Source organism: Oncorhynchus mykiss, chromosome 26, assembly GCF_013265735.2.
Source record: "Oncorhynchus mykiss isolate Arlee chromosome 26, USDA_OmykA_1.1, whole genome shotgun sequence".
NCBI classification, from domain to species: domain Eukaryota; kingdom Metazoa; phylum Chordata; class Actinopteri; order Salmoniformes; family Salmonidae; genus Oncorhynchus; species Oncorhynchus mykiss.
The window spans coordinates 32,521,122-32,548,014 of NC_048590.1; the positions used below are offsets into that span (position 1 = coordinate 32,521,122).

At 42.7% G+C, this 26,893-nt stretch overlaps 1 protein-coding gene across 3 annotated transcripts in view; it reads right to left on the reverse strand.

Annotated features, from left to right (window-relative positions):
* Positions 1-9,224: 9,224 nt before the first annotated feature.
* Positions 9,225-26,893, reverse strand: part of LOC110506653 (12S rRNA N4-methylcytidine methyltransferase) — a 55,294-nt gene continuing 37,625 nt past the window's right edge. For 2 of the 3 annotated variants that reach the window (XM_021586435.2, XM_021586434.2), the window contains exons 4-6: positions 20,380-20,571; positions 16,756-16,934; positions 9,225-11,209 (exon numbers count right to left, since the gene is read on the reverse strand). In XM_021586435.2, coding sequence (XP_021442110.2) covers positions 10,776-11,209; positions 16,756-16,934; positions 20,380-20,571 — 805 coding nt within the window. In that variant the 3' untranslated portion in view covers positions 9,225-10,775. Of the gene's footprint in view, positions 11,904-16,755; positions 16,935-20,379; positions 20,572-26,893 lie in introns of all 3 variants that reach the window. The other variant, XM_036963295.1, reaches the window with a different exon arrangement.

Genomic DNA, 26,893 nt, shown 5'->3' on the forward strand with positions numbered 1-26,893 from the left:
CTCAACAGTGATGGGTGTAAAGTCAGAGCTTCATTATTGGTCAGTCCGGCCATAGTCAGGATCACCGCTGGTCAGCTTAATGTTTACGTTGCAGGTTAAGAGAATTTATGTAGCAGATTAGGAGAATGAACGTAGCAGATTAGGAGAATGAACGTAGCAGGTTAGGAGAATGAACGTAGCAGGTTAGGATCATTAACGTGGCAGGTTAGGAGAGTGAGGTTAAGGTTAAGAAAGGGGTTAGGCTTAGCTAAAATGCATAGCAGGTTAGTATAATTAGTATAGTCAACCTGCCTTGCCTTCTGCTGATGTCATTCATTTCCCACTGCTACAAGGTCCCTATTTTACAATGACATAATCAAAATGTGCTGTAGACAAAATAATCAAAAGGGCTGTCTGGTAGCCTCAATAAATAAACAAAGATTTGTAGTTGAACAAGTCATTGCATGTATAGATTTTTTTTAACTTGACTTGAAAAAAAACTCGGTGTAACGCTCATTCCTTCGACGATAAACGCGAATCCGACCATCACTCCGGGTGATACAAAACCGCGACTCATCAGTAAAGAGCACTTTTTGCCAGTCCTGTCTGGTCCAGCGACGGTGGGTTTGTGCCCATAGGCGACGATGTTGCCAGTGATGTCTGGTGAGGACCTGCCTTACAACAGTCCTACAAGCCCTGTGTCCAGCCTCTCTCAGCCTATTGTGGACAGTCTGAGCACTGATGGAGGTATTGTGCGTTCCTGGTGTAACTCGGGCAGTTGTTGTTGCCATGCTGTACCTGTCCTGCAGGTGTGATGTTCGGATGTACCAATCCTGTGTAGTTGTTGTTACACGTGGTCTGCCACTGCGAGGACGATCAGCTGTCCGTCCTGTCTCCCTGTAGCTCTGTCTTAGGCCGCTCACAGTACGGACATTGCAATTTATTGCCCTGGCCACATCTGCAGTCCTCATGCCTCCTTGCAGCATGCCTAAGGCACGTTCACACACATGAGCAGGGATGCTGGGCAACTTTCTTTTGGTGTTCTCAGAGTCAGTAGAAAGGCCTCTTTAGTGTCCTAAGTTCTCGTAACTGTGATCTTAATTGCCTATCGTCTGTAAGCTGTTAGTGTCTTAACGATCGTTCCAAAGGTGCATGTTCATTAATTGTTTATGGTTCATTGAACAAGCATGGGAAACAGTGTTTAAACCCTTTACAATGAAGATCTGGGAAGTTATTTTGATTTTTACGAATTATCTTTTAAAGACAGGGTCCTGAAAAAGGGACGTTTCTTTTTTGCTGAGTTTATATCACTTTTGCAACAAACTGTCAAAATGAAGACCAGAATTGACGTGTTTCACTATAACTAAGACTAAAACATTTATTTTAATTTTTTATGAAAGTTACTCTTTAAGGCCAGGATTCAATCAGATTAAAGTTAACCCGCAATAACCGACAAAGGCATAACATATCATTGTTTTTGTTTAGGCGATGTCGGAGGTGTAACTGCATTGGTGCTGTCAAATTGGTGAGTGGCTGCTGTTGGGGTCATTGTGACGAAACCACACCCATCCTTATATCCCACCCGCGTTAGTTCAGAATGAGAAAGTGTCGGACATACAGAAATGACACTCAAATTGAAAATCATAAAACAAAATAAGGATTGATATCAGCCTAATCAAGGTGTAGTGGCCTAATATTCTGAACAATAATCCCTCCTATGATTGAAAGCTAGCTGTAATCATCAGAAGCCATATGAATCTCAAGACAACAGCAGAACAACAATAATGGATGATAGTAATGTCTCAGTATGCACTTTGGGCTGCAAAACAGGTTCTTTACAAAGAATAAATGTAAAATAAATATCAATATGGAAAGCACCTCCACACCACACCTGTCAACTCCCACTGCTTGCCCTTGTACAATACATTTAGTGTTTTAAGCAAAAGGGTACAGTACACACCTATATTCGAGTGTGATACAACTCGTTATTACCCAACACCTGAAAACAATGAAACATCCTGTCCAGCTCCAGATATTCTCTTTTGTTTTTATCAGGCTCCTCACTATTTGAGCTCACAAACAGAAACTTAACATCTTATGTGCTGGCTTTGAAGAATAATAAGGATGGGGAGGCTGATGTGCACCTCTCTCCCCTGTGAGCATGCCTGCCTGTGAGGAGGATACGGAGAGAGAGGACTGGCGTGCGCCACAGATGAAGTGATCCTCGTGAGGAGGAGGCGGCACATTGAAGCAGATGCAGAGAAATGTGAGAGGGTGTCAGTGAGACTGGTGATGACGCGCTCATGGCTGCGGAGAGCTGGCGAGGCCGCGGCCCTGGCTCTGACTCACCTCATCCCCACGAGGCCTCCTGGCTGACGTCACTCGGCGGGCTGTGGCATTTCTCTGCTTCAACTTCAATTGCAGGCAGGCGCACTCGAACCCTCTCCTCTAAAAGACTAACAAATGTGTACACTCCCTCCTGCAGTCTCATTCACTCACAGCCTCTTTTCTGGCATATTGCTGTTTATTGCTGCTCATGTCAACACTTGTCTAACTAATGATTCCCTCTTAACCCTCAGCCAAAACCTTCTGGCTACTTAGTGCTGGAAACAGATGTGAATGGCTGGGTATACTATTTTATCATGTCTACAATATCAAATGAAATGAAAAACAATCACACTGGACTAGATCACCAACTGTTTTCTCCAGAAAAGTGACACTTTTAGTCTGTTTGCCACAGGTCTCATGATGCAATAGTTGCATCACATTATTCAATGGGGTTTGGGCTGACCATTTTGGTTTAAACCTTTTGTTAAGTTGGGGAGAACGTCACTGGTTTTACTACTCAGGGAAAAATGTATGTACTCTGCATTAAAGGACCATGATGCTGCAGGTTTGTGTACATTGGTGGCCTCTCCTTTTGAATGAAAACTATGCAAGAGAACAACACACACAAACACCACAAGTTAACATAGCATAGAACAGTAAGAGGCAGGGGTACGTTGCAATTAAATCATAAGTGGGCCTTCTCAAATGTGGAAATTGTACGTTATTATCTCGCCTGGCAAATAATGCATCAGTGGTAATTGCTGTGGCACTTACGACTTGTTTTGATCAATTACTTGTAATCAGCAATAATCATATAATTTGCCTGGTAGAAACCAGAAATACCAACGACTATTCCGGTCTCTTTTTTTGCCCTGCCTCCTCTAGCTCCCTTTCTTTCTCTCTGGTAAAATGTCAAGCATGCGGTAAAAAAAACAACTGCCTGATTCAATGGTAATTGTATCTGTTAATAATGAATAAGGACAGTCTTAGTCATGCTGCTGGGCTGCAAGAGGGAATGTTTTGATGTGGAATATTAGACTAAAAATCATTGTGTTAAAACTGAGATGGAAGATACAGTAGTTGTAGCTGTGTGTGTGTTCGAGTGTGTGCATGTGATGTGATTCAGTCAGAGGAGGCTGGTGGGAGGAGCTATAGGAGGATATGCTCATTGTGATGGCTGAAATGGAATAAAATGGCGTTTCCATATGTTTGATGTGTTTATACTATTCCATTTATTCCATTCCAGCCATTACAATGAGCCCAACCTCCTATAGCTCTTCCCACCAGCCTCCGCTGGATTCCATTTTTGTGTTGTACATACTGTACTGTACTTCAAATGCATCAAAGACAGTAGCCCCTCAATGAACCATTAGTATCCAAAGATATTGACAGAGCTGCAGTTCAACAAGGCCATTCAAAACTACAAAAATATAGTCGGTTAAGGATAAAATATATTGTTACAATAATTTTATGTTCCTGACTCCACTGGAGATCCTTATTTCTTGACCAATTAGGATCACCCATTTCTCTGTGTCGGTTACAAAGCAGAGCGCTGTTAAAGTGGAGCTTAATTTCATGTGGGGCAGCTGTAGGTCTGTGCTGTGACTCAGGCCTGTGGTGGCCAAGGAGCCGATGACCATCTGGCCAAGAGGGTCCTCATTGGTCATGTTTATTTATCCTCCATATTTTGACCAGTGGAGGCTGTTGAGGGAAGGACGGCTCACAATAATGGCTGGAATGGGGCGAATGGGATGGCATGAAACATGGAAACCATGTGTTTGATACTATTCCACTCCAGCCATTACCACAAGCTCATCCTCTCAATTAAGGTGCCTCCAACCTCATGTGATTTGACCCATAGCAAACACATTTTTTTATTTTTTTTATTATTTGACACTTGATCATGCTGTTCCATAAATCATTTCAGCTACAACATGCAGCACAGTGGAATAATATAGGACTGCTCACAAGTGTTTCAATTCACCTGGGACCAGATTGATTCTGGTAACACTATGATCAAACAGACAAGGTGACAGTGTAAAATGAGGGAGGAGTCATAAAGACATGAAAAGGTTTAACAGAGGAGAGGAGGAATCATAGGAACCTTCCCTCTCATCATCTAATTAAATGCTCCATCACAGCTCACAAATCCAACACCAGGGATCATTAACAGTCTCTTTGGCCCTGATTAAAAAAGGAATCACCCTCCCCGCTAACTGCATTAGAGTTCACTAATGATGAGAGACAGATGCCGTGACCATTATAGACAGACCACAGGACTCCTATTGGTACACTGCTCCAGCAATCTGACACACCAACAGGGTAGCTGCTGATAAGCTGCCAGGAGAGACCAGGCTGAGGAGGACTCCATTTGGGCCATACAGGAGGATGTGCTGCTTTGTATGGAGTAATTGACACCTGCAACAAACCCTGCTATTACCTAAGGGTGATTGTTATGTCTGCAACATCCAATTCACTGTCCTCTTAAAATAGGTGCCACGGTGAGAGCCCATGGACAACCACTGGGAATATTACAGGTTGCAGTGCAAACGTGATTTTCCTAGAGAAGGGTAATGCAGCCAAAGTGGAAGGGCCGCTGAACTGAGTCAGGGCCCCCCACTGTGAGGAAGATGATTTTATTCTGCCGCCACTATTCAATACGTTGCCTCATTGGTGTTGATTACTGATAGCTCCTGGTTTCTGGGCTTCGTCATTCCCCACTGTGCCAAAGAATCCTCCTGTCAGTATGATTTCCTTTAAAGCACCTGACAATTTTGTTCTTTTAACAAACGACCAATAAAAAGAGATTGGTAAAAAATAACCCATCTCAATTCATCTATTCCCATGTACGAAAATAAATTGCATTTTTCAAAATGCATAAATGGACTTTGGTGAAGCCTTAACCAACATACTTTTTCCAATAGCCATTCTGTGCTTACAAGCTAGAGCACATCTAACCTCAGGCCTGGAGAATTTACTGATGAGGAAAAACTCCTGGCCCCAAATCCTATAGTAATGTCTGTGCCCTGTGTAAATTACATTACAGACTCAACACAAGGTATTCCTCTAGCTCTGGGACTTCTCAGCCTGTCCAGTATGTTGATCATTATTATATGAGCAGAGTGATGTGGAATTCAGTCCATTCATACAGTCCACTGGGGAGTCGGTGACCTGTCTCCAGGGTATCTACTCTCCTGAGACGAGACCACTCTACCTCAGGTTACTATGTCATCTGACAACGCAGAGGGGTGCATTCTATTACAGGTGAGAATAAAATAGATTATTTTGAGAACAGACTGAGTCAGAGGGTGGATATTTATGGTTGGGTTCAAGGCATTAGCTATGCATTCTCAGGAGGGGGAGGACTTCATAAATACTATTTTAATTTAATATTTTATTTTCCATATCCAAGTTTTAATTGAAAGTCAGCTAAATGCAGCTGAAGCCCCCGCTACAGTAGCTGTGCTCCCCGGCTCCGCTTCAATGTTGGTCTTCTCCCACAGCCCCTGCGTCATTCACAAAAATCATTCAAATGGCTTTGACCTCAAAGCCTTTTTCATTGAGAAATCTTTTTATAGCAGGAGCAGCAGAGACAGGCGGGAGTGAGTGAGAGCAGGAGGGTGGGAGTTGTGGAGGGAGGGGGTTCGCAGACTGTGCTGTCCTTACCTGACTAGCAATGTACTCTGAGCCACTGCTTCTGCTCCTCTCCATCTCTCAGAGGGGGAGCCATTGGCCGGCACATGTGTCTGTTTCATCTCGTGTGACGAGCTACTGGCCAAGATACATATCTCTTCTGCTTCGGATAGTGAAAAATTGGCTGGAGCAAGCAACAGTCAGACTGTGCAACTATTGAACAGTAAACCATTGGCTGGAATAGCCCTCTGATTAGGGATTGGCTAGAGAAGGCTTTTGGCTCAAACTACAGCAGTGCAGACAGGTTTGAGTGAAACAGTGAGCTAGTCTTGGAAACAGGCAAAAATACTTCAGCTCCTTTGTTCATCTCCCAGTTTAGCAAGAATGCACAGCACACACACAGCCTACACACGCATGTAAAGCTCCGATTCCATTGGTTGGGTCATGGACATGTCTTCAATCATTGACGTTTTCCCAATTTCAAGAGGATGTCATTTTTTCAGCCATACTAATTGAATCTTAACATGATTCTACCCACTTTTTTCATTAAATGCATATTTCATATATTATCTTTCTTTTATATTCTTCATTCTATACTTCCTTTTTCAAAGCTATGGATAGTGTCTTATCATAAATATAATTTCCCTTTTCCAAGGTGACTCGACAGCGGGGATCCAGCGTGCACGCCCAACCTCCACAAATAGCCTACCCCCCACCACCATACCATCTCCACTCAGCCCACTCAGGATTTCACATAATGGACAAAATGTGTCTAATTATGGCTAATTAGAATGAATGCAAGCAGGTATCTCATTACTTGCCCAGATATTCTGTTGACTCACATTTTTAATTGGTACATTAAAAGAAACAGTATGCAAAGTCAGGGTGGAGTTAGGAGATGTATTCATTTTGGTCTAGAATGAACAGCCCAAAGCTAATGCACAGAGCAGGTAACAGGAAGTGTTAAACATTCTTTCATTGCCCCTCCCATTGTAAATATAGCCAAACTTGTGGAAACATCTGGAAAAGTGTCAAATCGTTAATGAAGAAAGCAGATCCATTCATAGCTTTATCCTTTGTCTCCTGACAGAAAGGCGTATTCCAATATGGTCAAATCTATTCCTTTTTGTGACGTATAGCAAACAACCGAAGCATACACAGAGAAAAGGACTGGATTTCATTTTTTATTTGCATTCAGTTACAATTTTCCTCTGTAAATCCTTTCTCAGAAAACTGAGGTGAGTTAAGAAATCGGTTTTGTGAGTTTGTTCCTATGGCAACTGACCCAATACACACCTTTTGTTAGTACATGGGGACGGACGTGTGTAACTCTTGTCTGCACATTGAAAGACTTAACCAGAAACAGGCTTCTGAGAACTGATTAACATCTTCCTGGTAGGTATTACTTATTACTTGGTAGTAATTCAATCCAAGGATTGATTCATGGCTGTTAATAACAGAGCAAGTTATCCCAACGACTGTTCACTTATGCCACTGTTTCCATGGTAATTGAGAACATACAAGCACAGGTCAGTCTCATTTACAACCACTGACATATCTGCTTTATGCTCAAGATTAATTCAATTGATGTTCACAATGTACAGTCGTGGCCAAAAGTTGAGAATGACAAAAATATTAATTTTCACAAAGTCTGCTGCTTCAGTTTGTATGATGGTAATTTGCATATACTCCAGAATGTTATGAAGAGTGATCAGATGAATTGCAATGAATTGCCAAGTCCCTATTTGCCATGCAAATGAACTGAATCCACACAAAAAACACTGCATTTCAGCCCTGCCACAAAAGGACGAGCTGATATCATGTCAGTGATTCTCTCATTAACACAGGTGTAAGTGTTGACGAGGACAAGGCTGGAGATTACTCTGTCATACTGATCGAGTTCGAATAACAGACTGGAAGCTTGAAAAGGAGGGTGGTGCTTGGAATCATTGTTCTTCCTCTGCCAACTATGGTTACCTGCAAGGAAACACGTGCCGTCGTCATTGCTTTGCACAAAAAGGGCTTCACAGGCAAGGATATTGTTGCCATTAAGATTGCACCTAAATCAACCATTTATCAGATCATCAAGAAGTTCAAGGAGAGCGGTTCAATTGTTGCGAAGAAGGCTTCAGGGCGCCCAAGAAAGTCCAGCAAGAGCCAGGACTGTCTCCTAAAGTTGATTCAGGCAGGTGTGAGTGCATATTTTTGGAGCATGGCCTGGTGTCAAGTAGGGCAGCAAAGAAGCCACTTCTGTCCAGGAAAAACATTGGGACAGACTGATATTCTGCAAAAGGTACAGGGATTGGACTGCTGAGGACTGGGGTAAAGTCATTTTCTCTGATGAATCCCATTTCTGATTTGTTGGGGCATCCGGAAAAAAGCTTGTCCGGAGAAGACAAGGTGAGCGCTACCATCAGTCCTGTGTCATGCCAACAGTAAAGCATCCTGAGACCATTCATGTGTGGGGTTGCTTCTCAGCCAAGGGACTGGGCCCACTTTTGCCTAAGAACATAGCCATGAATAAAGAATGGTACCAACACATCCTCTGAGAGCAACTTCTCCCAACCATCCAGGAACAGTTTGGTGACGAACAATGCCTTTTCCAGCATGATGGAGCACCTTGCCATAAGGCAAAAGTGAAAACTATGTGGCTCGGGGAACAAAACATAGATATTTTGGGTCCATGGCCAGGAAACTCCCCAGACCTTAATCCCATTGAGAACTTGTGGTCAATCCTCAAGAGACGGGTGGACAAACAAAAACCCACACATTCTGACAAACTCCAAGAAGTTAATTGACAGCATGCCAGGGCGGATTGCAGAGGTCTTGAAAAAGAAGGGTCAACACTGCAAATATTGACTCTTTCCATCAACTTCATCTAATTGTCAATAAAAGCCTTTGACACTTATGAAATGCCTGTAATTATACTTCAGTATTACATAGTAGCATCTGACAAAAATATCTAAAAGACACTGAAGCAGCAAACTTTGTGAAAATTTATATTTGTGTCATTCTCAAAACTTTTGGCCACAACTGTACGTTACAAGTCTTAATAACAAGTCTTAATAACAAGTCTTAATATTGCCAAATCAGGATCCATGAACAAGAGCGACAGCTTTAGTTAATACAAAAGACTTGATAGATTTGAGTGTAAAGAAGAATGTGGAATTTGCTACGTGTTGAGGGTTCATTCCTAACTAGCAAAAGACAAAAGTTGACAGGTTATGAGAAGTGGGTAGAAACAAAGCAAAATTTGTTAAATTGGTTAAAGTTAGACAAACTTGGGAGAACTGAAGAAAGCTTTAATTTGGTCAGGTGGCAGAGAGGGTGTACAGGAAGGAAAAGGCAGATGATGTGTACAGGTGCTGGCGGATATCTATAGAATAATTTATGGTTGGAATTGTCACCAGTTGCACGATTATGTGTCACAGTTATATAGTGGTCATCAAAAGGGAGAGTCACATTTTTAGTTTTGAATTCAGATTCCAAACACCAGGTGTTCCATGTCTGAATCATTCCTGATTAGAGGGGAGAAATGGGGGTCTACAGAGTAAGGGGCTTAGAACCCTTTGCCCATCCATTAAAGACCAGATCAAACAGGATTACCATTCTATTTCAAATTGAATTCAAATAACCATGACGACTGTGTGACGTCGACTGACCTCAAAGAGGGGCGTCAAAATTCTACATACGGCATCGTTTCGCAGAAGATTAAAACAGAAAACACATTTAAACACAGTTAAATGTTACTTGTGCTGTTTAGTTTCCAAGGTAACAAGAAGTGTATATTTAGAGTGTACAGAACGAGGCAGAGGGGAAGAAAAGTGTTGATCCTCTTGATGGAGCAATTACAAATAGACAAAGTCCAATAGCACAGATCAAAACACCTCATCTGTTAACAGTTGGAGGAGAAGGCTCATGAACGAAACAGTCATCCGCTCATTCACCACCACTTGTGACACTTGAGTCACTTGGTATTTAAAGACATTACTGATTCATGCAGTGCAGTACACATTCGGCCAAAACTACCTAGGAAGTTGTTCTCTCATTGCTGGAGTATACAGACATCAGTTAGGGAGGTTAGTGCCTACATCCGTTGATCTGGATACTCATCAGTCGGTTGGAGGCAACATTGTTCTGATGAATTAATCAGTCAAGAGAGCAAAGACATTATGGGTTCAGCCAATGGGGAGAACTGAGGAAACTCAGAATTCAAGACAGAACTGTTACTGTATGCAACTTTGTCAGCTCAGCCATAAAGTAATGCAGTACAAAGTGAGTGAGTGAGAGACTTTTTGTCTTCTGTATCTCTGGCTTCAGCCTAGGTTGAAGATACCCAGATTAGAATATTTCGAAAAATAAACAGATTCATGGGACCAGCGCCGTTGCTAACTAGCATAGCTGGCCCCTTTGTTTTCTAATTATTTCTCATTTATGCAAAGAGTTATGGGATATTAGAATCCTTGTCTTAACCTTTGTTATCTTCAACTTAGGCTTCAGCACAATTGTATTTCCTATACTTCAAAAATGGTACACAAATCACTTAAACTAAATTAAATAAAAACTCTGTGCCAACACACAGTACTACGAACTAAAGAGCACATGCCTACATGGATTGTTGACTGTTAGTGCATGGCAGTTAAATACCAGTCAGCCTCAGCGTTCCACCATTAACAAGGCACTTGTTCTGTATATCACCCGACAGACACCAGTGAGACTGTGCCTGGATATGATCCGTATGGTCGTGTCTGACGAAGACCAGCCTGGTGGTTCTGTAGTCTAGTTAAAAACAAGGAGGATTTAATTGGTGCAGGTTGAGGCCAAGTTCCAGAGGGTTATTGTTTGAATGCTGCCCTGAGTTTGGCCGAGCGTCCCCGTGGATTCTCCAGTACGTCTTCTGCCTGTGGCATCAGCACCCCTCTCTGCAGGTCAACCCAGTGACCACTGTCCTTTTCCCCACCCTTCTCTTCTTCCTCCTCCTCTTCCTCCCATCGCTGGACTCTCTGACGGACACTCCGACGGGGTGGGGCACCTACATCCTCTCCATGGAGAAAACGCTTTACCAAGCGGTCCTCTAGTGAATGGAAGGTCAGCACACAGAGGCGGCCGCCAGGTTTAAGCACTGTCTGAGCAGTGCAGAGTCCAGCATGCAGTTCATTCAGCTCATCATTGACAAACATACGCAGCGCCTGAAATGTCTTGGTGGCAACGTGTGAGGGTCGCTGAAGCCGATCTTTGCGGGCATAGAGAGCGCTGGCAGCAAAAGATCCTAGAGACAAAGAAATGCTTTTATTTTAAATAAATCAAACAAATGACATGAAGCATTTATATAGCGCAGGAAGCATGTTATTCACTTGGAGAGCAGCATACCTGAAATGTTTCACATTCTATCCAGGAGACACGTGGTTCTCAGCAACAGACCAAAAGTCTCTCAGCTCTCTAATGACGCTTAGTTTTTAACCTAACTCCCAGTCTGAATAAGCCCCAATCATAGCCACATTTTCCCATATCCTGTCCAGGCTGCAGCTTTAATATGTGATTGACAATGACAGTAAGTAAAACCTGTAAATAAACAGGTGCTTGAAAATAAAGTTGTGGTTCTCACACAGATTACTCTCTTTTCATCCCCCCCATTTCTAGCAAATAGCCTATAATGGTTGCCTTTGCTTGTGTGGTTTGATGACGCCATGTTCAGACAGACTGTGTTCAAGTAAGCTCAGATGGTCATGTTTGCATTTGGTACTGTTTGAAGTGCCACAAAACAATCTGTGCTGGGTGAAGAGCACGAACACTCCTCCCTGCTCCCTGGCACTGATTGACAGGCAAGGGGTCCAGACTGCAGTGCCTTCCTGGCTGCTGAAGCGCTGCTCTGTTTCCTATCTGGAGCTTTGGTGTCCCCTGTCCAGAGTAATGCCAGCATTGACGTAGGACCCAGCCCATGTGTGTACGTGAGAGGAGAAGACCTGGAGGGCGGGAGAGAGAGCGCAAGAGGGGGGGGGGGGGGGGAGAAGGGAAGAGAAGAGGAGAAGAGAAGAGGAGAGAGAGCAAGAGAGAAAGCAAGAGAGAGAGAGGGGGAGAGAGAGCAGTGTGGCATTTCTCTCCTCCTGCGTTAGACAGCACTGACTGTGAGTCACCCAGCAATCAATAGAAAACCTGCGCTGCGGCCGTGGCCCAGCCTCACCAAGTTGTTCTCTCTCTAATTCATCTTTCAAGGGTCCCACAGCTAGAGTGCATGAGGGAAAAAAGCAAAGATACCACAAACTGGCAGACTGGGAAAGCTAACACAAATCTAGCTATATCCAAACAATCTCATTGATCAACTGAACAGGCTGAACAAATAGCATTGCCAAACAGACACCAAATCCTCCAGACCTGTTGGAGGCAGCGGAGTTCTGAAACCCCTCTGGGATGTGGTGGTTAATCCCGTTTTATAAGACTAATCACTTTGTCTTCATCGCTAATGGATAAATAATCATCTAAAAATAAGTTTGTCTAATGTTATTTGCTACAACCCCGACATAAAATCTGGAAGAATGACAAAAAAGCTTAATTATTAACGAAGAATTTAGTCTAAGAAACATATGAATGCCCTTGTTTAAATAAATTTCTTCTCCAGGTGATGTTACCCCTGGTGATTGTCTGGTCCGAAGGCTGACGTGATGGACTCTGTCTTGCTATGAAATGAAAGGGTATCGCTGAACTGTATATGTTATTTTCCATCTCATTTGTTTCTATAAAGAGGGTCAGGGAAAGGCATTCACTTCACAATCATATTACAGCAATTACTTCTCAATAAGGACAGTACTGCACTGTGGAACAACACACCACTAAAGATAAGGGATCCAAAGTACATGGCTTCATTTGGAGTCCTGGAAGAACCATTCCTAGGCAGCCATACGCTGCCTGTTTATGCACCAGAGTATTTCAGACTGATGCTTGATTATTAGTTCATAAATCCTGTGTTCTATAAAGCAGTGAGGCACTTGAGGATGTATTACATCATTAGTATTGTCAGGGCTTGAGGCATGAGTGCAACGGACTGCTCGTGAACTCTCAATGGAGCTTGGGCTTATGCCGTGGTGATGATTTGTTTCTGTGAGCTGAAACCACCGCCTCATTCACAGTCTGTGGTTAGTGAAACACCACCGCCAAATGTCACCAAGTTGCAGACACCATGACGAGGATAGAAAACATTCTCTCAACTTGACTTAGAATTCACATTAGAATGTCATTCTTTTGAGGTTGTTTAACCCTGGAAAAGTGTGATTTAAAAATCAACACAGCGTTGCAATTCTAAGGGCTGTTCATTTGTAATTGAAGAAAACTAGGGTGTCCATTTAGCTGGGCAAACTTCACACTGACACAATGCATTTATTGCGAGGCAAACAGCCATTACTAACCGCATCCGTCACGTGAGTGAATGTTGAGTTGAAAGGCCAGACTCCTACAACCAGTTCCGTTATCCTCACTAGCTGTGTCCATCACCATATCAAGGATGTGCCTGTTCACTCTGCTGCGTTAACTCTCAACACCTTGAGTCCATTTGAGATGCATTAGTGGTTGGATGCACCACTCTGACCCAGTGAATAACAGGGCCTATATGGCAGGGGTAGACAACTAGATTCATCCGCGGGCCTATTTTTGTCGGAACGGATGGTCAGGGGGCCGGAACATAATTAGAATAATTTTACACTGCAAATTGACCACATCTTAGCCTAAAAAGAGTGTTATTTTCAAATACAATCATTTCATACCTTGATTACATTGAGCCATGACATATATATATATATATCAAACTTTTTGTTGTTGTTGAGAATTAAACACATTTTAAGCTGAATTCCTGGATATTAGTCTTATTTGACAAAATAACGAGTTGCTGACCCCTGCTATATGGGCTAAATGGATTGCACTCCATAATAATATGTTAGGAGTTCTTAAAAAATATATATGTATATCTGAAAACATTTTAGGGGCCTCAGTCAGCCACAGCTGTGTGGGTTTACACAAAGGAAGGAAGAGAGAGACAAGGGGATGTATGGAGGGAGGGAGTGAGTGGGGGGAGTAAAAGGCTCTCAAGGTACCTGTCATTATGGTGTCTCAACACCTTCAACAACCCAACCACCACTGCTTAATTTGTAACAAAATAAATGCTGGGGTGCAAGCGAGAGGGGGTAGGGAGGACTCATTAGGCATTACTGTTGACTCTGGCAGGGAAGGGGTTGGGCGACAATCGGCTTAGAATTAATATATTGGAGCCATGACTGAAGCAAAACTGCATGATTGTGTTATGCAAATGTATGTAAGCTAAACACACAAAATTAATTCTAATAGTCTAATATTTGATTTGTTAGTAGATTGTAGATTTAGTTCATCATACCCCGAAAATGTTTAGTTGTATTCATATCCATTTTTATAACCTATGGGTTGGTTAAGTCATATTTATTTGACTGGTTTGTCTATTTCTGTGGTGTTTTTCTCCTCATGAAATCAGATCCATGTGCTTCAGCTAGCTCTGCTAAAGAGGTTAATAAACAGATAACAAATTCAAATTTCGGAATTACGTTCAGTACAATTAACTCTGAATGGCTCTATTGAGGCAGGAACTATTTGAATTAGTACGTCACTACATTTTCATAATACAGGTGAATGGAAAGGAAATGTAGAAGGCAGGGCTACTACTCCTTATAGAAGCTGCAGGGCTACTACTCCTTATAGAAGAGCTGCGGGGCTACTACTCCTTATAGCAGAGCTGCGGGCCTACTACTCCTTATAGAAGAGCTGCAGGGCTACTACTCCTTATAGAAGAGCAGCGGGGCTACTACTCCTTATAGAAGAGCTGCGGGGCTACTACTCCTTACAGAAGAGCTGCAGGGCTACTACTCCTTACAGAAGAGCTGCAGGGCTACTACTCCTTACAGAAGAGCTGCAGGGCTACTACTCCTTACAGAAGAGCTGCAGGGCTACTACTCCTTACAGAAGGGCTGCAGGGCTACTACTCCTTACAGAAGGGCTGCAGGGCTACTACTCCTTACAGAAGAGCTGCAGGGCTACTACTCCTTATAGAAGAGCTGCGGGCCTACTACTCCTTATAGAAGAGCTGCAGGGCTACTACTCCTTATAGAAGAGCTGCGGGGCTACTACTCCTTATAGAAGAGCAGCGGGGCTACTACTCCTTATAGAAGAGCTGCGGGGCTACTACTCCTTACAGAAGAGCTGCAGGGCTACTACTCCTTACAGAAGAGCTGCAGGGCTACTACTCCTTACAGAAGGGCTGCAGGGCTACTACTCCTTACAGAAGGGCTGCAGGGCTACTACTCCTTACAGAAGAGCTGCAGGGCTACTACTCCTTATAGAAGAGCTGCAGGGCTACTACTCCTTATAGAAGAGCTGCAGGGCTACTACTCCTTATAGAAGAGCTGCAGGGCTACTACTCCTTATAGAAGAGCAGCGGGGCTACTACTCCTTATAGAAGAGCTGCGGGGCTACTACTCCTTATAGAAGAGCAGCGGGGCTACTACTCCTTATAGAAGAGCAGCGGGGCTACTACTCCTTATAGCAGAGCTGCAGGTCTACTACTCCTTATAGAAGAGCTGCGGGGCTACTACTCCTTATAGAAGAGCAGCGGGGCTACTACACCTTATAGAAGAGCAGCGGGGCTACTACTCCTTATAGAAGAGCAGCGGGGCTACTACTCCTTATAGAAGAGCTGCAGGGCTACTACTCCTTACAGAAGAGCTGCAGGGCTACTACTCCTTACAGAAGAGCTGCAGGGCTACTACTCCTTATAGAAGGGCTGCAGGGCTACTACTCCTTATAGAAGAGCTGCAGGGCTACTACTCCTTACAGAAGAGCTGCAACACAGTGCTGAGCCCTGGCTCAAAACAAGCTCTTCACCCCAACATGGCCAAACAGTCTGGAAGGCTTCCTGTCACTATAGTCTATGAGGCTTAAGAGATCTGCCTTCTGATCTAAGTGTGCCTGCAAAAAGGTAGAGACATGGAGAGAGAAAAAGAAAGACCCATCCAATAAACCTATAGCACACTATCATTTCGGTCCTGAACACCCCCAACCATTGCGCTACAAAGTGTGCCCCCTTACACAAATACAACCTCCCTTCCCCTCCGCCCACATGGCATTCTTCCCTAGGCAACGGTGTCACCAGCAGCCTAGCTGACCCCCTGGGACCCGCACGAGTCAGGACCTCTTGGATTGATTGGAATAAAGATTGCTGGTGACTCGCTCTGCTCTTCAAGAGATCAAACAGCTGTCCTCCCTCACACCTGTTCTCCCTGTGTGACGCACGTAGCGCCTAGCTCCGTAACAGCCATTGAGAAGACCTCTCTTTCTAGCTCTCAGAGGGAAGCAAAAACTATATTTTTTAAATGCATTAAAAATGATGATCCATCCTCAATGTGTGCATGAGTGTGTGTGCATGTGTGTGAACGAGACGGGCTGCGGGGATGGGCATACAATAAGATAGGGTGGGAAACGAAATCAAAAGCAACAAAGGGGAGGAGGAAGACGGGAGTAAGGGAAGGGAGAATGGGGGCTCGTGTGAAAAAGAGAGGTAGTCACTCTCTCTTGTCAGAGCGGCAGCCGCACCCTACGCATCTCTCGTCCTTATTACTAGTAATCTCATCAGGAAAGGGGTGCGAGAGGCATCCAAAATCCAGACAGGAGAGGATGATGCTTGAGATTAGAGCCATCGTGATTTTTCCCTAGACAAATAGGTCCCACAGGGAGACAGGGGCTTAATATTTCCTTACCGTTTCTGCACTGAGCCTCTAAGACAATGTAGGGAATTAATGAGGGTACCTGCCACCACGCTGGCCAGCTGCTGTGTCCGGGTGATGGGGTAGACACTGCGTGCCTCCACCATGGCCGAGGCTATTTTCCTGGCATGCCTCTCCTCCCCATAGGCAGTGAGGATGGACGCAAGCGCCTGTTGATCTAAGGCGTTCACAACGTCAGCGGCGCAGGGCATGTCGGGGTACCTACGCACAAAGAAGAGCCCAATTAGGCTGCTTGACGTCACGTCCTTGCTGACAGCGGCGAAGTCCGACATATCTCAGACACAGCTGAAAACCTCTGTGGCTAACAAGGGAGATGTAGCCAGTGGCAGAGCCATATGTCTGTATTTGCCAGTTCATTTGTCTCCATTTACTCATCGACAGGTTCTCGGTACATCTCGTTAGAGAAACATAATTAATGTGGATAAAAATACAACAAAGTGTTTGGAGGGAAAGACATTTAAAGCTTTAGATTAATAACGTGCCAATGATCATACATGTCATGTGTCGTTTTAGTTTGTGCTGGAAAACAAATGCAAAAGGTTATGCCAGAGGAAAAATCAACGCTGACCTCTGCATATTAAAACTCCACATACGCCTCAACAGATTTGAATGCATAGAAAAGGAGCAGGCACACAAACATCACCTGTACAGTAGACCTTGAAATAGACAGTGTAGACGACTATCTACAGTTGAAGTCGGAAGTTTACATAGACCTTCGCCAAATACATTTAAACTCAGTTTCACAATTCCTGACATTTTATCCTAGTAAAAATTCCATGTCTTATGTCAGTTAGGATCACCACTTTATTTTAAGAATGTTAAATGTCAGAATAATAGCAGAGAGAAAGATTTATTTCAGCTTTTATTTCTGTCATCACATTTCCAGTGGGTCAGAAGTTTACATACACTCAATTAGTATTTGGTAGCATTGCCTTGAAATTGTTTAACTTGGGTCAAACGTTTCATGTAGCCTTCCACAAGCTTCCCACAATAAGTTGGGTGAATTTTGCCCATTCCACCTGACAAAGCTATTGTACCTGAGTCAGGTTTATAGGTCTCCTTGCTCGCACAAGCTTTTTCAGTTCTGCACACAGATTTTCTATAGGATTGAAGTCAGGACTTTGTGATGGCCACTCCAATACCTAGACTTTGTTGTCCTTAAGCCATTTTGCCACAACTTTGGAAGTATGCTTGGGGTCATTGTCCATTTGGAAGACCCATTTTGCAACCAAGCTTGAACTTCCTGACTGATGTCTTGAGATGTTGTGTCAATATATCCACATAATTTCTCTCGCTCATGATGCCATCTATTTTGGGAAGTGCACCAGTCCCACCTGCTGCAAAGCACACCCACAACATGATGCTGCCACCCCCGTGCTTCACAGTTGGAATGGTGTTCTTCGGCTTGCAAGCATCCCCCTTTTTCCTCCAAACATAACGATGGTCATTATGGCCAAACGGTTCTATTTCAGTTTCATCCGACCAGAGGACATTTCTCCAAAAAGTACAATCTTTGCCCCATGTGCAGTTGCAAACTGTAGTCTGGCTTTTTAATGGCAGTTTTGGAGCAGTGGCTTTTTCCATGCTGAGTGGCCTTTCAGGTTATGTCGATATAGGACTCATTTTACTGTGGATATAGATACTTTTGTACCCGTTTCCTCCAGCATCTTCACAAGGTCCTTCGCTGTTGTTCTGGAATTGATTTGCACTTTTCGCACCAAAGTACGTTCATCTCTAGGAGACAGAACGCGTCTCCTTCCTGAGAGGTATGACGGCTGCGTGGTCCCATGGTGTTTATACTTGGGTACTATTGTTTGTACAGATGAATGTGGTACCTTCAGGCGTTTGGAAATTGCTCCCAAGGATGAACCAGACTTGTGGAGGTCTCCAAGTCTTGGCTGATTTCATTAAATTTTTCCATGATGTCAAGCAAAGAGGCACTGCGTTTGAAGGTAGGCCTTGAAATACATCCACAGGTACACCTCCAATTGACTCAAATGTTGTCAATTAGGCAATCAGAAGTTTCTAAAGCCATAAAATCATTTTATGGAATTTTCCAAGCTGTTTGAAGGCACAGTCAACTGAGTTTATGTAAACTTCTGACCCACTAGAATTGTGATACAGTGAATTAAGTGAAATAATCTGTCTGTAAACAATTGTTGGAAAAATTACTTGTGTCATGCACAAAGTAGATGTCCTAACCAACTTGCCAAAACTATAGTTTGTTAACAAGACGTGTGGAATGGTTGAAAAACGAGTTTTAATGACTCCAACCTAAGTGTATGTAAACTTCCGACTTCAACTGTATAAACTTGAGATCTGCCATATGAACAATTATTGAAAGAGGTTCATTGGTCATTTCAATTAGGGTAACAGAACAAGGGTAATATAATACATCTTTTTTTAAAGGAATATGAATTACAATAAAATGCTTTAATGAACTTAGTATAATTGTCATACCTTATCATAACCTAAAAACAAAGGATATTTTGCTCCCTGTCTGTTTATACTATCATAAGAGACAAAAACATGTAGCTTCAAATAGTGTTTAAAATATATTGCCTTTGAGGTTCCTCAAATGGGGCAAAAATAAACCACATAATTGACCGAGATGGGTTTTTACAGTGTAAATGGGTGGTAAAGATAAAGAACAGATGCAAGCCCTAATATATTGTTCATCTCCAACAGCAAGAGTGACTCATTCATTCATCGAACACTAACATGATATACTAGTTCATGAACCACTCTGCTTTGCTACTGTGAGATGTATCGATCATTCTCATTTTGCTGCTGTAAGGGTTGGCTGATGCGGCGGAATCCTACTGATTATACAATAACAATTGCCGTTCCTCTCCGCAGAAACATAATACCTGTCAATTTGAAAAGCTCATGTCAAATCACTGTCAAAGTCCTCGGAGGCCAGGATAGATTGATAGACTACAAATTCCAATGTGCATGCATTTATATTTATATATATATATATATATATATATAGTGGGGCAAAAAATACTTTCCCAATACTTATTTTCCACCATAATTTGCAAATATATTCATAAAAAATCCTACAATGTGATTTTTGGGATTTTTTTTCTCATTTTGTCTGTCATAGTTGAAGTGTACCTATGATGAAAATTACAGGCCTATCATCTTTTTAAGTGGGAGAACTTGCACAATTGGTGGCTGACTAAATACTTTTTTGCCCCACAGTATATATAAAAATAAATATATATATAAAAATAAATAAATATATATATATATATATATAGATATAGAGAGATATACACACACACACACACACCCCTATGGGAATAAATTGTTGACCCAAATGACTTTCATCATGCCTGTGACAGAAGCAGGGAAATAAAATTGCCTCCAAAGATTATAACATTTCCCAGCATGGTGTAGGAAGGAGATGCCGTATGTGTGTTGAGGAACACATACTATGTTAGAGTAACCTGGGCTGAAGGTAGTTCAATGTATCCTCCAGACACATAGGCCTATATCATTAATAATCACTGATACTACCCTATAATACATAGTGATGGACATAAAATGACAATAATGCTTTGCACAACTTGTGGCGAAATCGTGCACTGCCACTTTAAGAGCGCATCAGCAGTGTAGGGGTGATTATGCGTGGTCCCACCTGTCTGCATCCATCCTCATGTCCAGAGGGCCATCCTTACTGAGGGAGAAGCCTCTCTCGGGACAGTCCATCTGCATGGAAGAGCAGCCAGCATCCAGAAGAACAGCATCCACACTACCTGACTGCAACCTCAGTCTAGACAGCAGGGCTCCCAGCTCACTGAAGCGCCCCAGTAACGGGTGCACCCGGCCACTGGGGGAGGCAGGGAGGGAGGGGAGGGGGAAACCTTTCATCAGATAATTAAATGTCAGGAAAGAGACATGGAGAAATGGGTACAGATTATGTAAACACATTCAACACATATCAGAAATACTGTACAAGAATTTGTACAAAAACTCCTGTTTACTCTTCCTGTTTGTTATGAATGCTAATGAGACAAATAAAAAGCACTATAAAAACCTTTAAAGCAAAAGTGGTTGACAGAAAAAGTCACCCTTTCCTTGCTGTTCAACACCCGTCTCCTCTGGACCCCATCCCCATGCAAATCCTTCCTGTACAACACACAGCCCTGTACAAGACACAGCCTCCTGCCTCACACACAGGTAGTGGGATCTTCCAATCACGATCATGCATTTTTCATGTGACCTTTTCAGATAGTCAGCAGAGATGTTGGCTGGTGTGAGGCAGCCATAAATCAGCCTGAGGGGTCACCCAACACTGGCAGACAGAAAGGGAGAGACAGAGGCGAGGTCTTACGACACCACACCAACCTGACATATAACGTCTTCCACATCTCAGCACCGCAGACAATTGCGATTCCTCCGCATCTAACATCCACTAGTCTCCTCTCAATAGTCTTGTTGAAATAAAATAAAAGACCCCCATTGCGGCAATAAAGATATAATAGCAGTGGCCATCTCGATAAGGTCTCTCCCACTAACGGCTTAGCAAGGGGTGTTACCAAGCAGCCCTTGGGGTCCTTGTGTTTATACACCCACTGACGCTTGAGAGACCAAAGGTTGAGTGGAGCATCTCGCCCGCGCTGTCAGGCCAGGGCTTTTCCTTATCATGCTCTAGAAGTTTTCCATTCTTCGCTGCAGTCATTAATATGCTGTAAAATCTATAGCAAGGCATTCTCCACACCCACGTGCTTCACAGACCCGTCCACCCCCTCCCGGTCCCATCTCAACAGAGCAGTGCCCCCAGACAGAGCAACCATGCCTACTGTGTACCAACGCAGTATACAGTAAGACCGTATGTCAATATGCTGAGAATTTATGGCTTCTGCAGCTCATTGGTTTGAGACCGTTTTTATCAATCAAGACTCTTGATGCATTTCACTCCCTTCAGAGACTGAAGTCCCCTAAAAAGTTACATTGAGTATAAAATGTAATAAAGTGTAGGAAAACTGAAGGGATATCATATTATCCATACATTGTTTCATGGACATAAAATCTAAAATGTACAAACCTTTGTAATCCCCTAATTCAATTAAACTTGGTTACCATGGTAAACAACACAGTGTGTGGAGATACAGTGCCTTGCGAAAGTATTCGGCCCCCTTGAACTTTGCGACCTTTTGCCACATTTCAGGCTTCAAACATAAAGATATAAAACTGTATTTTTTTGTGAAGAATCAACAACAAGTGGGACACAATCATGAAGTGGAACGACATTTATTGGATATTTCAAACTTTTTTAACAAATCAAAAACTGAAAAATTGGGCGTGCAAAATTATTCAGCCCCTTTACTTTCAGTACAGCAAGCAAACTCTCTCCAGAAGTTCAGTGAGGATCTCTGAATGATCCAATGTTGACCTAAATGACTAATGAGGATAAATACAATCCACCTGTGTGTAATCAAGTCTCTGTATAAATACACCTGCACTGTGATAGTCTCAGAGGTCCGTTAAAAGCGCAGAGAGCATCATGAAGAACAAGGAACACACCAGGCAGGTCCGAGATACTGTTGTGAAGAAGTTTAAAGCCGGATTTGGATAAAAAATAGTTCCCAAGCTTTAAACATCCCAAGGAGCCCTGTGCAAGCGATAATAGAGATGCAGCCAGATAATCAGAGATGCAGCCAAGAGGCCAATGATCACTCTGGATGAACTGCAGAGATCTACAGCTGAGGTGGGAGACTCTGTCCATAGGACAACAATCAGTCGTATATTGCACAAATCTGGCCTTTATGGAAGAGTGGCAAGAAGAAAGCCATTTCTTAAAGATATACATAAAAAGTGTTGTTTAAAGTTTGCCACAAGCCACCTGGGAGACACACCAAACATGTGGAAGAAGGTGCTCTGGTCAGATGAAACCAAAATTGAACTTTTTGGCAACAATGCAAAACGTTATGTTTGGCGTAAAAGCAACACAGCTGAACACACCATCCCCACTGTCAAACATGGTGGTGGCAGCATCATGGTTTGGGCCTGCTTTTCTTCAGCAGGTACAGGGAAGATGGTTAAAATTGATGGGAAGATGGATGGAGCCAAATACAGGACCATTCTGGAAGAAAACCTGATGGAGTCTGCAAAAGACCTGAGACTGGGACGGAGATTTGTCTTCCAACAAGACAATGATCCAAAACATAAAGCAAAATCTACAATGGAATGGTTCAAAAATAAACATATCCAGGTGTTAGAATGGCCAAGTCAAAGTCCAGACCTGAATCCAATCGAGAATCTGGGGAAAGAACTGAAAACTGCTGTTCACAAATGCTCTCCATCCAACTTCACTGAGCTCGAGCTGTTTTGCAAGGAGGAATGGGAAAAAATTTCAGTCTCTCGATGTGCAAAACTGATAGAGACATACCCCAAGCGACTTACAGCTGTAATCGCAGCAAAAGGTGGCGCTACAAAGTATTAACTTAAGGGAGCTGAATAATTTTGCACGCCCAATTTTTCAGTTTTTGATTTGTTAAAAAAGTTTGAAATATCCAATAAATGTCGTTCCACTTCATGATTGTGTCCCACTTGTTGTTGATTCTTCACAAAAAAATACAGTTTTATATCTTTATGTTTGAAGCCTGAAATGTGGCAAAAGGTTGCAAAGTTCAAGGGGGCCGAATACTTTCGCAAGGCACTGTACATTTCATTTCATCCAGGTAGTTGACTAGTTTAAATGCATCGTAAGGTTTAATCATAAACTTGGTTTGGTACAGATGGTGTCGTGTCAACTTTTCTAGCCTCCTCCACAAATCGTACATTGTCTTCAGCAATAAGGCAGGCAGGGAAGGAGAGGAGGTGGATTAAGTAATGAAGAGACAAAGACCCTAACAAACTGTTCTCATAGTAGTTATGGCTAAAACGTGTTGAACTACAAAAGATTATGATGGAGCTTTCTTAGTAAGGGATTTTAATCTATGGGCTTTATTCATTGATAATTGCAAGAGATGCGCCACTGACCAAGTGGGCAATTTCCTTATCATTAGTAACCATTTTCAGTTACTATATTTAAGATCCTGGTTATTTTTTTCTACACAACCTCAGCTATGCCGGTTGAACTCCCCAACACGCTGAGGAGGCTCCGATGCTCTGTTTCTGTGAGTCACAGGAGGATTTAAGAATATGCAAAACAGTTATAACGTTTTTTATTGATTCACTTCTTTATGTGGCTTAGACACATGGTTGGATATATAGATGCCTTATGTAAGGTGTTACATTATTAAACATGCCCAGTTTCGGAAGTGTGTGTGTGTGTGTGTGTGTGTGTGTGTGTGTGTGTGTGTGTGTGTGTGGTCCAAGTATAGGCTTATAATTGCTTTAGAGAACTGATCTATATGTAATTGTGCAACCCACAACATTGACATCATTCTTAACTTATAACTGAATAAAAGGTTGTTGTTGTTGTTTTAAATGCCATCTCCCCTGGCCCACCTACAACATGTTAAATCATTGAAGAGAAGGCCACATTGGGGCATATGGTGGATTGAATGACCTTAAGTAATGCTGGACGATGCCCTGCCCTGCTGAGTGAGGTAACAGGGCAACCTTGTTTTAAAAAATAATGATGAACTGGTTATTGTTACAACCACTCTCCTTCACGTGCATGTGTCAAACTATGGCCAGTAGGGACACTCAATGTAGACCCCAATGCCCCAGGGTGGTGATTGGGGTTACTGTCCTGCACATTCGTCAGATGAGATGTTAACACTGAGGCTCTGACTGTCTGTAGTCACTACAACTTCCATGTCACATATCACATTAAAAGGTGTTTTGGGAACTGCTTCCATTTAAGTTCCATTAGGGTCTTCAGGACGTGTGAAGATTGGCCAATAAAAGGGCAAAACTTCTGTCTTTCTTAATCAACACTCTGTTCCAATTTCTGTCAAGGTTCTCCACAAGTGCTCAGCCTGCATCTATTTTTGCTACTTGCCCCAGAAAATGTCCCCAGTTGTCCACAAATGTTATAAAGAAATCCCTTCCCCTGTCTGTGTACTGTAGGGCCATCCTGGAAGTAAGTATTGGTGGTAGTATTGCTGGTAGTATTGGTGCCCTGGAGCAGGACATTAATAAAGGAACAGAGCTTTGAGCTGCTGCAGTCTTCTTCATATTAGTGTCTGTCACCTGGTTATCTGGGTGTGAAGTAGAGCAGATAAGGGTTTGCCTACACATTCTGTCATTGTAAATAAGAATTTGTTATTTACTGACTTGCCTAGTTAAATAAAGGTTCAATTAAAAAATAATAAAAAATACAATTCTTCTGTTGGTTTGTTTAATCTTTTAAGCACTTCCTCTGACGGATGACACAGATGTACAGTACGGATGTACTGTGTAAAGATTGTGTCCTTTGTTTTCCATTTTCATGACTGTAACCTGAACACATTACACAAAAATGCACTATTTTCAGCAGCACTTGAAAACACACATCCGCAGATGCCATTCCCCTCCCAACGCCCCATCTTGAGGTAAAAGTGCCAGGAGTCCTCACCGTTGAGTGCTAAGCGTGTGTGTGTGTGTGTACCCAACGTGACGCGCTGCTTCTCCACAAATCAAGTCTGAAATATTCCCCAGTGCTGACCTGCTCAGCTCCTCTACCTGCGTCACTAAGGCCTAAGACAAGATGCTGATTGATTGCTTTCAGCAGGGGAGCAGTGATGAAAATATCTACAGGACATGAAAAAAGAACACACACAAAGTACCACCGGCGAAAGATGCTTGTGTTTGGTTTGGAATGTGAACTTAAGCAACCTCAACTCTAGAAGTTTAAACTAAACTTAAAAATAAACACATTTAGCATGAAGTGTTTAAGATGTAAGCCTAAGACTAAAGAGAGTTAGAGCTACGTAGATTCTCAGTAGAGCGCCACAACTAATGTCGTTTCCCCTTTCTTCTCCCTGGTAGGCCTGTTCACTAGATTTCACCCTAGGAGAGTGGAATGGTGTCTAAAGTAAACATGATATATCAGGTTACTTACTAAATGCTAATCACCACATGCAAATCAATGACATGCAGACACCAATCACTAGTAATTTACTTCTCTCTTTTTCCCCCCAGATGTGGCTTTTGTCAATTTTCCACCTAAAAGTTGCACACACATAAAGCCCCCTGTACATAAGTAATAGCAATAAGAAAGATATCGCTGGTAATAGACTAGTGCGGAGAATCTCCACAATATTGTCACACTCAGAATAGAGAATTAAGTCTCAACATTAGGGCCTGGACAATAACAGTATCGCAATACTCAGTGTCGTGGCAAGGAAACAAAACACAAAGCGGATTTACCTTCTTTAGGAAAACCGCCCTAACTTTGGAAACAAACATGATGTCATTCAGAGTTACATGTATTGATTTTTCAAGCTCAAGCACACACTATTTTACATACAGCAGGTTTATAAAGGACCAAACACTGATCTGCTTCGCTTTTCCATTTTTGGCAAGGAAAAAAATATTGCGATACTGGTATCGTCTCAGGCCTTCTTTCATTTTGATTTTGGCAGAAATGAAAATGTGCAACTGATTTGCCCATTGCTTGATGTTTCAGCATTGTCTCAATGAAGAGTTCAGCGTTCGACTAGCCATGTGTGACATGTACGCGCAGTTACAAGCCTGATAGAGTTTGCGGCAGGCTTCATACCGTAGTAATACAGATGAAGCCTGAGTTGGAATCTGAAGCTAATTGAAGCTGGTTAGCTTTAGAAAACGCTGAGTAGATCCAGCTTCCTTCGTAGGATACCCCTCAGACCACTGCAACCAATGTGAAAGTTGTCAGGGCGTCTACTATGCTAGAAAATCGAACTCTTCCTCTGGGCACTAATCTAAGCAATTACATAAGTGCAGATTCACATCGCTCTTCAATAGTTTGCATCAAGGCTGTACTTTTTGCAAGGCAAAAGAGAAGCGAAATCAGTGAGGATAGAAATACGAGAGAGAGAGAGAAGAGAACGCTCTCCAGCCCTGTTGTGTGGAGGCATTACGTGGGCTGCAAGGGTCTTTTATACAGGCTTCCAATAATATTAGCTAATTGCTAGATTTCTCTGGCTTCTCTCAAATCGTGAGTGGGTGTGGAAGGGTTTATAGCTGGGGTATATTGCTGCTGACAGAATGGCGTACTCTGATTTTCTCTCTTCCGT